Raw genomic sequence first — 15,699 nt, 5'->3', positions numbered from 1 at the left:
CTAAAAATTACTTTTATTACTAGTGAAAAATAATCATGATGATCTATTTAAAATATATAAACTAAAACTTCTGAAAAAAAGATTTTGGTTATTACAAACACATGAAAGTTAAAGTCAGTGGAGATTAGCTTAAAAATGGAATGGACAGAAGCAAGCAGAATTGCTCCTGACACAGTGGGTTATTGCCCTACTTGGGAAAATTGATCAGCTAGTGGCCCCTGTGAACAACACCGCACCTGATTGGATCCATTGTGTTTTTGATCTACAATTAGCCAGTGTAAACTAGCTGACAGAAAGGAAGTAGAGCGAGTGCTGTGTCCTAGGTCTTATGCTATTTGGAAGTAGACTCCTTGTTTACTATTTGGTCATCTCTTTACATGCTTTGACTAAGCAAGTTGATAGAGTTCATTTTTTTCTCTTTGTTTATTCCCCATTGGTACAGTCAGAAGACACAACATCTCTGAGTTACACAGCAACGGGCCTCAAACCCAACACGATGTATGAGTTCTCGGTCATGGTAACAAAAAACAGAAGGTCAAGCACATGGAGCATGACTGCGCATGCCACTACGTATGAAGCAGGTACGTGAAGGGAGCCTTGCTTCCAAATTTCTGCTTTTGATGGTGTTTCCCAGGTTTTGTGGAAGTTGGAACATTCATGTGCTATGATGTCTAAGTTACACCTTATCCAGCAGAAAATATTTTATGCTTTGTAGTTCAAAGCACTTTTATATCTAGTATTATCCTCCCCACTCTAGAAAAGAAGAAAATGAGTCCCCAGTGGTTTGAGTGCTGGTTTTAATCTGGACATTAACTTGGGAGATCTGAATATAAATCTTTTCTCCGATACCTTCAAGTAAAGGCCGAAATCCACACACTGAACACTGTCCAAAACATTTGAGGTTTTGACTAGCAGTCTTGGTGGGTATTTACTTTTTTTGGAAAGAAATTAGATACAATGCATTACAACCATAACCGCATTGATGTTTACCTTAAATAACCTCAGCTGGGTATGGAAAGAAGTTTCTGGGTGGTTATGTTCACTCCTTAGAAATAAGACAACGCATGGAAAAACCTTCATGCAATTCGAAATAGTTCAAATTGCAGGAAAATGTAATTCACTGTAAATTTTACCAGTCACATTTTCTATGGATCATAAAGGTTAAATTTATAACCTTAACAGACACGTGGTGCACTTGGCTTTTACAGTTCACAGCAATCCCAACATCTGAAGACTACAGGGTTTAACCTAGTGTTTGATTGGTTTCATGGTAGTCTGTTTCAGGGTAAACTACACCACACATTTCCAAATGTAAAAAAATATGTACCAATAAAACTCTGGGTGAGTTTAATTTCTTTTTCCTTTGGAATTTGTCCCATGTTATTGCAGTTCATTTCTTCCAAGCTACTACCTTAACTCAGAGTTTACTGTTAATATTTTTTATCTTTTTGTGGATACTTCTTTCTATAAGAAGTTTTCTAGTTTGTCTGATTTAATTTCAACATCCCTCTTTTTTTATCTTCTATTTTACATGTTTACATATGTTAACTCTTTCTCTTAGAATTCTGCCCTGAATGCCAGATACTCACAGCTTCTTAGGACAAATTAGACATGCTGAATGGGTTATGCTCTACGGGGAGAATAAGGGTCCTGCTCTTCCTTTTTACTTAAAAGGAGATGAAAGGAGTTAAACATAAACCAGTAAGACATTGGGTCTTCCCTGAGCAAAAGAGAAGGAGCAGTCATTTCCTCTTAAAGCAAGCAAATTCATTCATTTTTCCCTTTCATTAACATAAAGTGCACCCTAACACCTGGCTTGATAAATATATCCTATTCATTTCTCATCAACTGCGTAGCCTTGTAGGGACACCAACGGTGAGATCCATTGCTGACAATAAGATATTAACTGCTAGAGAGTGGGTAGTAGGAAGGTGATTGTTGAAACAGATAATGATCTGGACAGAAGTGTGAATAGTATGTGGATGAGATCCCGGGTGATGATGAGAAGCAAGAAGTAATTCACAAGTGTCTGCAGACTTTATAGCTTTTAGAAGGAAAGGAAGTGAATGAAATAATTCTAGGTTTGCTTCTAATTCTGCAGTAACATAAAGACTGTATGGGACTGCATAGTTAAGCGTTTGTGCTGAAATGGTTTGTGATAAAGCTAAGAGTGGTTGACAAATCCTTGAAATAAAACATTTCATTCTGTCCAGGTGATAAATCCTTAATTTTATTCCAGTTAAGTAAAATAGAAAAAACTTGAAGGACGCCTGACACCGTGCAGAGGAAAAAAAAAAAAAAAAAAAGCCAAAATTCCTAAGTCACGTAAGAAATACAACCACAGAGTTTTGGCCAAGTTGGAATCTGAACAAACAGATCCAAGGATAAATTCTGTCTGGAGAAATCAAGGGAGGTTTCACGAAAGAAAGAAGAATTGAGCAATGGATCATCAGGGACCCATTCCAGGGACTTCAAAGGAAAGCAGCCTGTATAAAAGTACACAAGCCAGTATCAGAAAGACGTCTCCTAGAGACACTTAGGAGTGGTTCAGAGGGAGTGGAGCGCAGGAGTCATCAGACAACAAAGGGAAATGAGGCTATAAAAGAAAGTATAGTAAATACCAGGGCCTGATACTTATTATTTGTTATTGATTTACATTGTTTAAAGACTTTATTTATTTATTTATCAAAAGATTTTATTTATTTGACACAGAGAGAGAGAGAGAGTGAGACAGAGAGCACAAGCAGCGGGAGCAGCAGGCAAGCAGGCAGAGGGAGAGAAAGTAGGTTCCGGGCAGAGCAAGGAGCCCAGTGTGGGACTCGATCCCAGACTCCGGGGATCATGACCTGAGCCAAAGGCAGCCGCTTAACCGACTGAGCCACCCAGCCTCCCCAAGTCTTTATTTATTTGAGAGAGAGAAAGAGAGAACAAGAGAGAGAGAGCCAGCAAGCAAGAAAGAGCCGGTGCAGTGGGAGATGGGCAGAGAGAGAAGGAGAAGCAAAATCCCCACTGAGCAGCCCTACTTGGGGCTCCATCACTGAGCTCTCAGGACCCTGAGATCATGACCTGAGCCAAAGGCAGTTAACTGAGCCACACTGGCACCCCAAATATATATATATATGTATATACATATATATTTGAGAGAGGGGGACAGTGCAAGAGAGAGATGGCAGGGGGGAGGGGCAGCGGGAGAGAGAGAGAGAGAAACTCAAGCAGTTTCCCGCTGAGCATAGAACCCAACTAGGGGCTTGATCCCACAACCCCGAGATCATGAACTGAGCCTAAACCAAGAGTCGGATGCTTAACCAACTGCACTACTAGGTGCCCCTCTTATTATGTGTCATTTATTTACATTTACTCCAAAGAAGAGTGGTAGTCAGTGAAGAATTTCTGAAAGGTCTCCTCCAGGCAGAACCTGTGAGATGGGAGAGGAATAGCCCAGAGCCATTCTGCTTGACTCAGTAGGCAACCCTGAGGTCGTTAAGGCCTCATTCCTCTCCAAATAGTGTGCAGTTTATAGGATAATTCTAAACATTTGAGTTACTGATTCCAATACCAGAATCTCTGTTCACCAACATTCACAGGGCTTGAGGAAAAAGAAAAACGTGCACCCCACCTAAAATAGATTAGTTGTTAGATTGTTTTGGTTTTTTTTTTAAATAACCACCTGTTCAGTGTATTTTGCTAGGTGAAGCTGAAGTCATTTTATCTTTTTTGAATACCATAACAGATTCAGTGAAGCAATCTAATCATCACCATTTGACTATTTTCTAAATAAGCGTCATTTTGAATTTTAACCCAATTAAAAGAAAACAGAATATTCTGACTAATTAGAAAGACAGATTATCGTTTAATTACTTCCAAAATAGGACAATGCCTTATTATCCTTGGTATAATACTCTAAGTCAATTTGTGACCATATTTTACCTTCCTTTTGGCTTAGGAAACATCCTGAATGAACCCTTTATGAGAATAACCCTTCTCAAGGTAGTATTGCCTTTTTGGCATTTTGCTATAACAAATCTTCTTTTCCTACAAGAATGTCTTTGTTCTTGTTTCATTAAAACCATATACATGGGGCATCTGGGTGGCTTCGTGAGTTAAGCCTCTGCCTTTGGCTCAGGTCATGATCTCAGGGTCCTGGAATGGAGCCTGGATTCAGGCTCCCTACTCAGCAGAGAGCCTGCTAACTGCTCCCCTAGCCCCCACCTTTCTCTCTGCCTACTTGTGATCTCTGTCTGTCAAATAAATAAATAAAATATTTAAAAAATATATACATATGCAGTTTCTTTACTCAGGATTCAACTACACTGGATCTATGTATGCTCCTTCTGCTTCCTTTCTTTCTTTTTTTTTCCTTAATTTAAATATATTAAGTACCTTGTCAGGATATTATGATTAGGTGATTATGATTGATTAATGTGGAATATTAGTGGCTTTGAGAATCAGGGCATTAAAAATAAAATGTTATGATCACTGGAAATGTTTGGTGTCTCATCCATTTGAAGTTGTATGCAGGAAGAGAAACAGAAATAGAGGTGCTCAGATTCTGCATGATAGGGTCAACGTAAGGGCCAAAGAGAATGGAAAGAGTGAAGAGTTCAGAACTGACCACGTTGTACCTATCTTGTAATACACAAGATCTAGTGCAGAGATCTGGAAATTCCTCTAGAACCCAACTATAGATCTTAGACATGTTCTGAAATTTCCCATGTCAAACTAGGGGTAAGGAAAAGAGACTGTCAGTAATTGACTTGGAGTATTATACTTTGCCTAGAAGGAAAACTCACTGCATTTCAAAGCATAGACAATGAGAAAAAACATCTAAAGGAGGCTGAAAGATACCGGACTGGGTTGGCCAGTTTACTACCGCCTTTAAAATATATCTAAAATTTTGTTGAGCACAATGTAGGAGGAAAAATAATTTTTCTTTATTCTTCTAGGTTCTTGGCTGAGACCCCACTATAATAAAAGATAGATTAATAGCAGAAAAACAAAAGGAATTTAATAATATGTGTATCTCCTATATACATAGAGGATACCCAGGAACAGAATAACTCCCTAAAATGGCCCAAGCCATCACCTTAAATACAATCTCCAGCTTAAAACAGAAGAACACACTGGGGTTTGGGGAGCCAGTTATGGAAGGTTTTCAGGCAAATCACAATAAACAAGGGTATTGTTATTATGCAGATTTAAGTTCCAACCTTCTCCCTAATAAGAGTTTCTAGAGATTTTATCATCCTCCTCTTCCTAGTACAGAGAGGGAGACACTCATAAATACAAATTTCTCTTGTAAAAGAGTAACATCTACTAAGTTTTCAGAGCTTTCCCTGTGTATACTGTTTCTTAAAAATAATCAGCCTAGGGGCGCCTGGGTGGCTCAGTGGGTTAAAGCCTCTGCTTTCGGCTCAGGTCATGATCCCAGGGTCCTGGGATTGAGCCCCACATCGGATTCCCTGCTCAGCAGGGTGCCTGCTTCCCTCTCTCTCTCTCTGCCTGCCTCTCTGCCTACTTGTGATCTCTGTCAAATAAATAAATAAAATCTTTAAAAAAATAATCAGCCTAAAATAACCCTTATGCCAAAGAGGCATATCTTGGAGTGATAAATTCTGGTCCCTTTCAACAACATGTGGGAAAAGTAGCTCTAAGCACACACCCCCCCCCCCCACCATGGTCTCGTGCCTTCTTTTCCATGCCAGGCTGATACTAAGACCCTCACAGATTCCATACCTTCTCTATTTTCAAATATTCCTTTGCCTTCTTGCTAAGAGATACCTAGAATGTTTACCTAAGCAAGATGTCTTAGCCTGCATTTACATTCATTCCTTTTTTTTTTCTTCTTCTTGCTTTTAAGAAAATAAAGAATTAGGTGACATTTTTGTTTTAAAATCCTACAGTTGTCTCTTGGAGACATGTAGCCATCAATCTCACTAAGTATGTGTACATTTCTTTGTTTTTATAATGATTCGTACATGTTTAGTGTGGTCCTCGCTTGGAAATATCCATTATACTTTTCTCCCCTGCATTCATACATATTCTGTTCTCCTCTATTTATACCTTTGGTAGTCACTCAACTTTCATGGAAAAAAATTCATTTCTATATATTTGTTTGGTTGCTTGTTTAATTAAAATACTTGAAATAAATCGTGAATGGTAAGATCAGCATGATGCACTGCATGATGGATTCTGAATGTCAACATCATGATTAGAAGTCCTGTAAATGTCTGCTTTCTTTCACATCCAATGACAAGGCCTTGTCTCTGTTTCATCTCGCAGCCCCGACCTCTGCTCCCAAGGATTTGACAGTCATTACTCGAGAAGGGAAGCCTCGCACTGTCATCGTGAGTTGGCAGCCTCCCTTGGAAGCCAATGGGAAAATTACTGGTAAGCGTCTCTGCTTTATTTCCAGCATTGCTCTGCTTAGCCTAAAATTGCTTACCTCATGTGCGTGGCTCACGTCTTTTGTGTATTGGTTTTCTGTCCCAGCATCTCAGTGGACTTCCTGATCCTTTGTGGTTGTCTCTTTTGCCTCCCTGCTAATCATGGAATTTCTTCAAATGGTGCCTGCAAATACACACGCATACTCATTTTGTTTGAGTTGGTTCCCGAATGATGTATATTTCAGTTAGTTTAGACCTTTTGTTTTTCATCTTGTGGAGCATTAGGACAACCTTCTAATGGAATGTCTCTGAGCATAAGTGACTAAAAAGAAGCCGGTTGTTTGGCAATTATAAAATACAAAAGACACCTAATGACTGTGTATTTTTGAATGGCACAGACAAAGGACGTTTGTCTAAGGGTTTTTAGTTTCTCACTTAGCTTTTAGCTTCTTACTTAAATCATAAGGTTCGTAAAATACTTAATATTGACTGACAGAAATTGAACTTAATGAATATTTCGCAGTGACAGATTTTATTTTGCCAAATATTGCTGATAACATCAATGCCTAATTAAAGCGTCCATTAGAAGCCTGTAATGTTAATTTAGTATGAAAAATATAATGGAGTTCTATCAGGAATTTTGCATTTAAATGATCACTTTAGGCTTTTAATAGATGTCTCTATAGCATATAATTATTATGAAAAATATTGTATAAGTAAAAATGTGCACATTATAGTCTAATTAACTTGAACCATTGGGTTAGGCACATGTAAGAGTCACTCCTTTTTCTTCTTTTCTTGCATACAAGAAGTGGATAGCACTATTATAAATTAACAAAGTAATTCAGTCATTCTCTGATAACAGAGATAAGTATGGAAATTACAGTTCAGATGGCCCACTTACTTTATGAGTTACTTTCAGAATTTTCCAAAATGAAAAGATAATGTGAAAATTCCAAATGTGATTTAAATTTAAGTTGAAGACTTGCTTTCTCTAGAAAATCGTTCTGAGTGCATTACCAAACAGAAATTTCATTTGAGCTAACAAATATGGAAAAAGAAGAGGGATGGGACACCTGGGTGGCTCAGTGGGTTAAAGCCTCTGCCTTCAGCTCAGGTCATGATCCCAGGGTCCTGGGATCAAGCCCCTCATCAGGCTCTCTTCTCAGAGGGGAGCCTGCTTCCTCCTCTCTCTCTGCCTGCTTCTCTCACTACTTGTGATTTCTCTGTCAAATAAATAAATAAAATATTAAAAAAAAAAAAGTTGAAGAGGGATATTAAATCTCCCTAAAACCGTATATGCTTAGTTGTCACTCTGCCAGGCTTTTTAAAACTGAGGCTGGATGATTCCAATTTTCTTTTACTTTTTCCCCTCAATGTTATGATTTATTTTCATTGGTTCTATTTCAGTACTTTTGTAGATTTTGATTTGTTTACATGATGACTTTTTTATTATGTTATAAATAGTAATTTATAAGCATATGGTAAATCAATAGATAAGTTTGAGAAGAAAAAAAACAGAACACAGGTTGTCTAAATAAAAATGAGTTCTGATGGAAAAAATGTATTTTTGGTAAAGGATAAAATAAGCCATATACCATCCAAATTCTCCTCTCATATTTAAATAAATCTCATCTAATAGTCAGTGTAAACAATAGAATGTGTTTTCAACTCTGGAAGAAGCTAGTTTTGCTTTTTGAGGGAAAAATCAAAGTCTGTCCCATATTAAGAAATGCAAATGAGTCTAAGCAGTAAAATCCTGTGTGGCAAAATCACAGCAGATGTATAAGAAACCTCCTCCAGGGGTGCCTGGGTTAAGCCTCTGCCTTCAGCTCAGGTCATGATCTCAGGGTCCTGGGATGGAACCCCACATTGGGCTCTCTGCTCAGCAGGGAGCCTGCTTCCCCCCACTATCTCTGTCTGCCTCTCTGCCTACTTGTGATGTCTCTCTCTGTCAAATGAATAAATAAAATTAAAAAAAAAAAACCTCCTCCACATATTTTATTTAGAATGTTTATTCAGTATCCCTTCTCACAATGGTCAAGTAAAAGTATGGGAGGCAATACTTTTTACCTTAAGAGTCTAGTTGATTTATTAAAACTAAATTGTTATTCTCAAGTTGAGATATTTTGACTCAACTCAACTGGGAGTAAACACCAAGTACCCTTAAGACAACTTCTCTTCCATATATATTTTGATTCTTTTAGTCAGATTACTTCCAGAAAACAAGATGATAAAATATTCAAAATACCATTTAGCAGAGGGCCCATATTTACTATACTCAGTTTCTCATTAAAGTTACAAAGATGCAAAGGAAACGGGGGTGCTTTTCCAGTGTGTCAGAGCATGTGTGTGCCTATGTGGAGGAGGGTGCTCACATCCTACTGATAGATTTCTTCATTTAACCACATCTCTGCGTGTACACAGCTATGAAGCAGGGTGGTTAAGAACCCAAGCTCCCGAGAGAGATGCCTGGGTAAGCTGACTTTCCCAAGTTCACCTTCTCATTTATAAAATAAGGATAATAATAGAACCTCTTTTGTTGAATGTGATAATGAAGTGCTGAGAAAAGTCTCTGATGTCCAATGAGTACTGAAACTAATGAACTATCATTATCCCCACTTGAAATCCATTCTAGGATAAGGCTTTCTTAACGTGCTCTGCATAGAACCTGGATCATCAATTTGTAAATACATATACTTCAAAAAAATTGAACAAAGAAAAGAAAGAGATCTAGATAATGCCGATGCCTAAAGTCCTTGGTTGTAAATTGGCAGTTTAGGAATTTGGACTGACATTTTCAGGAGAGAATGGTTCAGAAGGAATTAAGCGTTCATTATATGCTTGGCATCCTGCTAAGTGCTTTGGTATTGTTAAGTGAGCCTATCTTCCTGTTATTTCTTGTTGAAATGAAGAGATGTGGGGTTTCTAGGGTAAATACCTTCCCCAAAGTCAAATAACCAAGAAGTAGCAGAGCTAGGATTTAAACTAATGTTCAGACTATTCCTATTACACCATGTTTTTCTCCAGCTTATTAGTATTCAACTAGTCCAAATCAATGACTCTTAACTGATTTACAATTTAATTTATCTGAGGAAGGATTGAGCATGCTATATTTTAAAAGCTCCCCAAGTGATTTTAATGTACAGCTAAGGTTTTGAAACATTGATCTAAATAAATGCAGCGTCCAACATAATTTATGATCCGAGACCAACACAGTTAGAAGAGTTAGGCCTTCAGAAATTGCTTTCTTATCAATACGATCCAATGGATAAGATTATGTTATCTTTTGGGGTATCACGTGATACTCTAGTCCAGTTCCTCTTTCTTGAAATTCTCTTGCATCTTGACTTTTTTAAGATCACCTACCCACTCTTCTGCTCAATTTCAGGCTACAGCTTCTCAGTCTTATTAGTGGACATTTCTTCCACCTGTTTCTTAAGGAGATCTTTTTAGTTCCTTTGTTACTTTCTCTGAAAAAGTGTGGATAGTATAGCCAGGGCTTCAGTGAACACACACTTATGTCTCTAAAATCTATATCTCCATCCAAGGAATTCTAAATACACATATCCTACCACATATTGTACATTTCCACTTGCCTATCTTATTAACACCTCCTTCTATTCCCCAATCCCTCCTTCTCTCCCTTCTTCCTCTTTTTTTCCTTCTTTTTGTTTTTTTGTTTGTTTGTGGAGTTTTCTTTGTCTGTCCCCCACCATAACCAACCAAATAATGCACTATTATATTCCATAATAGGTTACAACGATCCAAGATGGTGGACCAAGCTGGGCACTCACTGCAATCATATGTGTCTAAATAGTCTTACTCCCATCATATAAAAATTTTTCATGTTTACCTAGTTGCAAAAGTTGGAAATTTAGCCATCTTGACTTCTTTCTTTGTCCCCTTCCCATATAATCAGGAAAGAAAAATGTAAATGCTCATAATACAGGGCTGAAAATTCTATAGAAACAGGTTTCAGATTTTGTTCAATCTCTTCAGGAACACCATTGACACTTAATAGGTAGTTAATAAATATTTGTTGAGTAGAATAATCATTGAGTTGCTATTAAATCTATTATTAACTTGAAATAAAAATTCCAGCTGTTCCAAATATAATATTTTCTTTATTATTAATTTATTAATTGTTATTTATTATAATTATTAACTATATATGTATATGTTATATGTGTGTATATTATATATAATTCTTTAAATTAGTATATAATTATTAATTAAGAAAGAAAGAAAAAAGAAAAGAAAAAAAGAACTACTAAGTAGTCACTATATAGAAGATGATATAATAGAATACCCACATATATTAATTTCTTAAACTACATTATCTGAGAGCAACTTATTTTCAGATGAGAAAAGGTTGCTTAGATTAAGTAAGGTGCTCAAGGTCACAAAGCCAGGAAATGATAGACCTATGACTTGAGGTCAGGTCTTCTTGAATCCATACCTGTTATTTTTTTTTTAAAGATTTTATTTATTTATTTGACAGACAGAGATCATGAGTAGGCAGAGAGGCGGGGGGGGGGGGGGGGGGGGGGAGGCCGGCCCCCCGCCGAGCAGAGAGCCTGATGCAGGGCTCGATCCCAGGACCCTGGGATCATGACCTGAGCTGAAGGCAGAGGCTTTAACCCACTGAACTACCCAGGCACCCCTAGCCTGTTATTTTTAAATAATTTTTTATTAGGAAGGAAGAAATAGGTCCTTCATTATGTATTTATCTATAGGTATGATTATCAGAATCATTTTTTGAAAGATGAGGAGTTCTCACTGAGCTGAGCTCCTTGCTGTTAGGCATCATCTTGGTCTTCCTGGTACTTAGCAGCTGAACCATGGAAGAGAATCTGATTTGTGGAAAGGAGTATGAGGGGGGGAACAGAGGAAAGAGGTGGAATTGAACACTTTTTGACACTTTCTTTTTATAATTACAATAACTTCTTTGTAGAAGTAGTCAAAAATGACATATGTATGATGTTACATTTTATGTATGTTTAAACAAATTTAATTCTGATGCTAGAGTGTCCACTGGAGTTAAAAATACCAGCCCTTATCGCCTATGACAGGAAGTAGTTCTCACGCGCCCGATCTCATCTGATCTCGGAAGCTAAGCAGGGTCGGGCCTGGTTAGTACTTGGATGGGAGACAGGAGGTAGTTCTCATTATTTGAGGAGTTATGGTGAGTAAGGACAAACATGAAGTAGGAAAAAGTAGAAGAAAAAGATGAAGGAAAAAAAATTGAATGTGAGGAAATGGACATATAGGTACAGAAAGGTTCTGAGAAACCAATGAATTTGTCCTAACCTCTGTAGTTATGGAAATCTCTGCAGTTAAGACTTCAATAACAGATTTAATATTCTCCAAACACACCAAACTCATATACCCAGATGAAATTGTATGCTTTCCCTTAGACCAATTTTTAAGGTTTTGAATGTTGTAGTAATATATTTTTATTCTGCATCTAAGTTCTCAAGTTTACACGTGCACATACACACACACAAGATCAGCTTTCGCATAAATACCAGGAAATCACTTCAAATACAGTTTGGAATTGTCAGAACCTGATGCTTGTACCTTCGATCGTACTTACTTGATGCCAGAACTATCATTTTTAAATGCGTAACTGAATACTTTTTACAAAGGAAAAAAAAAAAAAAACAGCCAAAACACAAAGAGGGCTAAATATTTCCTTCCCACTTGACAAATCAACAAAATCAAGAATACATGTAGCTGACCTGGATGAGAACAATTCTCCAAACTTTCAGTGTCATTGGGAACCTACAACAGCCCACGAAAACTCTACATTTGCACTAAATGTCACAAATGTAAAGCATCAGTGCTTACTGGCTAAAGGATTTCATTCAATAAGTGAGTTTCAATACCTATTATGTGAAGACAATTTTATTGGTTTCTCTGAAGAATAAAAGGTAATATGGCTCTTGAACTAAAGGGATGTTTTTATCCTTTTGAAGAGATAAGACATGCACATAATAAAAGTTAAAAAAATATATATTACCATACCAGAGTCTTCTATTCAGTACATGTGTTTCTTTGGGGACAAGAAGAAAGACTGCTCTGACTCAAAAAATATTAGATTTTATTGCTATTGATCATGGGGGCTGAGTTATAAATGAGTCATAAACAACTCCTTTGTCCAGTGATATTTCACAATCTCTTTTGAGTTAGAGTATTCCAATTTTAAAGATTTTATTTATTTATTTGACAGAAAGAGATCTCAAGTAGGCAGAGAGGCAGGCAGAGAGAGAGGAGGAAGCAGGCTCCCTGCTGAGCAGAGAGCCAGATGCGGGGCTCCATCCCAGGATCCTGGGATCATGACCTGAGCCGAAGGCAGAGGCTTTAACCCACTGAGCCACCCAGGCGCCCCTAGAGTATTCCAATTTTAATATTAACCAGAGAGTCCTACAACCTTTAAGTTTTATAGAATTCTTTACCTTGGTTTTTTTATCTTTTACTGAGCGCTCTGCATCATAAGACATTCCTAGTTGCAGCAGCAGCATCTCAACAAATACCAAAAATATTACAGATTCCACATATTGACTAATGCAATGATTCCCGACCTTGCTTGAAGACAGAAATCACCTGGGGTGCAGATTGCCAAGGTCACCATTAGACTATTATGGTATCTATCATTGTGTAACAGGATAACCACAAATTTAGCAGCTTAAAACAACACATGTTTTTTTTTTTAATCTCAGTGTTTCTGTCAGTCAGGAATCCATGCACAAGATTTATAGGCATCAGAAATACCCGTATTTTTTAAAGATGGTAGATACTGTTATTTTGAATGGTCTGTTCCATTTTCAGATTCTGTACATTAGACAGTGATTTGTCTAATCTTTGCAATATCAAAAAAATTATTACATGATTCACTGAATACTGTAGTTTATAGATTGTGAATGTATAATAATCACTGCAAATTATATTTAGGAAAACATGAGTGTTTAGAAGCAGAAGCAAACATGTGATCAGCTAAATATAGTCGCATTCATCTATTTGTGCAGCTTACATCTTGTTTTACACCTTGGACAAGAACATACCAATTGACGACTGGGTGATGGAAACAATCAGTGGTGATCGGCTTACTCACCAAATCATGGATCTCAACCTTGACACAATGTACTACTTTCGGATTCAAGCACGAAATGCAAAAGGAGTGGGGCCTCTCTCTGATCCTATCCTCTTCCGGACTCTGAAAGGTTTGAATCATTTCCTACTACAGCAGTGGCTTTCTTTTCCCGTGGGATTGTTGTAAAATACTTAACGGTGTCTGCATTAGGAACTATCTTTGCTTTCTCTGTTGGCAACATGACAATGGACATTCAAATAAATTAAAATTTACTGTTTCATGCTGAAAGCCAACGTGTCAGAGAAAGATCTATTGTGTTATCACATTTTCTGCCTTCAACACAAGGCAAGTATATTTAACTTAACTTTTTTTTTCCCCATTTACAATCCTTTTGGAATTTTGTATTGATTTCATGTGTATTGGTTCTATTCAAAATATATTGAGACTTTTAGTCTTTTTATGTAACGAAATAAAAATTAAAAAGCATTGAATTAGGCGAATGCCATACTACTGCCAACTTTCAATGTTTTCTTTGAGGAACTATTGTCCTTAAATATAAAAAGAAAATTTGATATGGCAAGACAGAAAATCTCAAACAAAATGAATGTGTTTATTTTAAGGACCTAGGATAACAACAGGGGGGAAAAAAAAGAGTCTTACAGTATGATTACAAGAAGAAAACACCCCAGGCTTGCAAGAGGAAAAATAGCTGCTCAATTCAGCATAGTTAGATGTTCATACAGAAAAAAATGCTAAGGCCCAAGAACAGTGACTACATCAAAATAATCTTTATGTTAGTCCCTACTATTTTAGAACAGTATTATTTTTCTGGAAGACAAATAGTTTCAAGAGCCTCTATTATTTAGCAACTGAAAAAAAATTGAATGTTTCATAGCTGATATTTAAAGTTGTATACTTAGGCATGTTGTGTGTTGTTCTAAAGAAAGATAATTGGCTCTTAAATCTGTGACCACATTCTGTCTATCATTAGATCTGGCGGAGAAGTTGATAATAGATCATAGCAAACTGAAAAATTAGAAACATGAGAATGGTTGACATTTTCACCCAGGTGCTTGACATATTAAGAGAAGAGTCTTAGAATAATTGTATAGCCATTCAATTCCCCTAGGAATGGTACCCTAATAAATAGTGGACTTTTGGATTCTGGGAAGGGAGCAAACCATTCAAAGCTGGACTTGGTAACTGCTAATCTGAAAGTTTGCCAAGAACACACAAACAAGCATTCAGCCTAAGCCTTCGTGACAGTTCTTAGCGACAGAGTAGAAGTTGGGAGGGAGGCAGGAGGAAATGAGCTAATCTTCTCTGGGTTTTTAGGACTTCATGTCTAAATCAGGTTTCACTCTAAATGAGCAATCGAAAGGAAACTGGTTATTCATTTTGTGGGAGCATGAAATGTAACTAGATACCATTTCACAAATGCTTCATCTTTATCTATAGACGAGTGCCAAATTAATTTCATGCTCATATTGTGTGCCAACTAGAGATCTCAGGGAAGGTTTAGGATGACTTAAGGCATCCAAATGTATTAAGCAGCAGAGTGATGAGTTATCACAGGATTCTCACAGGCCCACACTGATAACCATCCTGGAGATTATTTAATGAACTCCATATCTCATTTGGTACTATGTATACCTTAAGTACCCTAAACTCATCTATGAAATGATGTTCAGAACTGAGAACAAATTCAGGAATTTGTTATGTTGTAATAATTCACAAGCATTATTTCTAATATCCTGACTTGAATGTTTAGTATTATTTATCGTCAGTATATCATGCTCAAATAATAGACAATTAGATTTTAAAACAAATCTTGCTTATATGGCAAACCGAGCTTCAGATGTCTTGATTGAATTCTAAATTATTTAGAGATACTGATCTTGCCCATCTTTATAAACAAATGACATTGTACACACATACATCCTACACGTTACAATGGCAAATATTCTAAGGCAAATAAATTACTCTTAAGAGATTTGAAGCCACAGTGAACCAGATCTACGCTAAACGCATCACATCATGCAGTTTGCAGAGCTGCTTTAAGACATAAGGCCTCTGTTCATCAGAATGTAACTTTGTTTGACAGCAAGAAAGGCTCACATGTTATCCTGAAACTGAGAAAGCTCTCAGTAGTCTACTGGGTAACAGGCAAGTGTTTCATTGCAAATCATGCCCTGGGCAGGTGTCTACAAGCTTCATTCT

The 15,699-nt window shown here is 37.1% G+C and overlaps 1 protein-coding gene across 3 annotated transcripts in view; it reads left to right on the top strand.

Moving 5' to 3' along the window:
• The window catches only part of DCC (DCC netrin 1 receptor), a 1,178,115-nt gene that overhangs the window by 1,059,375 nt on the left and 103,041 nt on the right, over nucleotides 1–15,699 (top strand). For all 3 annotated transcript variants that reach the window (XM_047697659.1, XM_047697658.1, XM_047697660.1), the window contains 3 exons: nucleotides 443–581; nucleotides 6,280–6,387; nucleotides 13,415–13,609. In XM_047697659.1, coding sequence (XP_047553615.1) covers nucleotides 443–581; nucleotides 6,280–6,387; nucleotides 13,415–13,609 — 442 coding nt within the window. The remainder of the gene's footprint in view (nucleotides 1–442; nucleotides 582–6,279; nucleotides 6,388–13,414; nucleotides 13,610–15,699) is intronic.

The sequence above is a fragment of the Lutra lutra genome, chromosome 12 (assembly GCF_902655055.1).
Source record: "Lutra lutra chromosome 12, mLutLut1.2, whole genome shotgun sequence".
NCBI lineage: Eukaryota > Metazoa > Chordata > Mammalia > Carnivora > Mustelidae > Lutra > Lutra lutra.
This window is presented reverse-complemented; position numbering and strand designations above follow the sequence as displayed.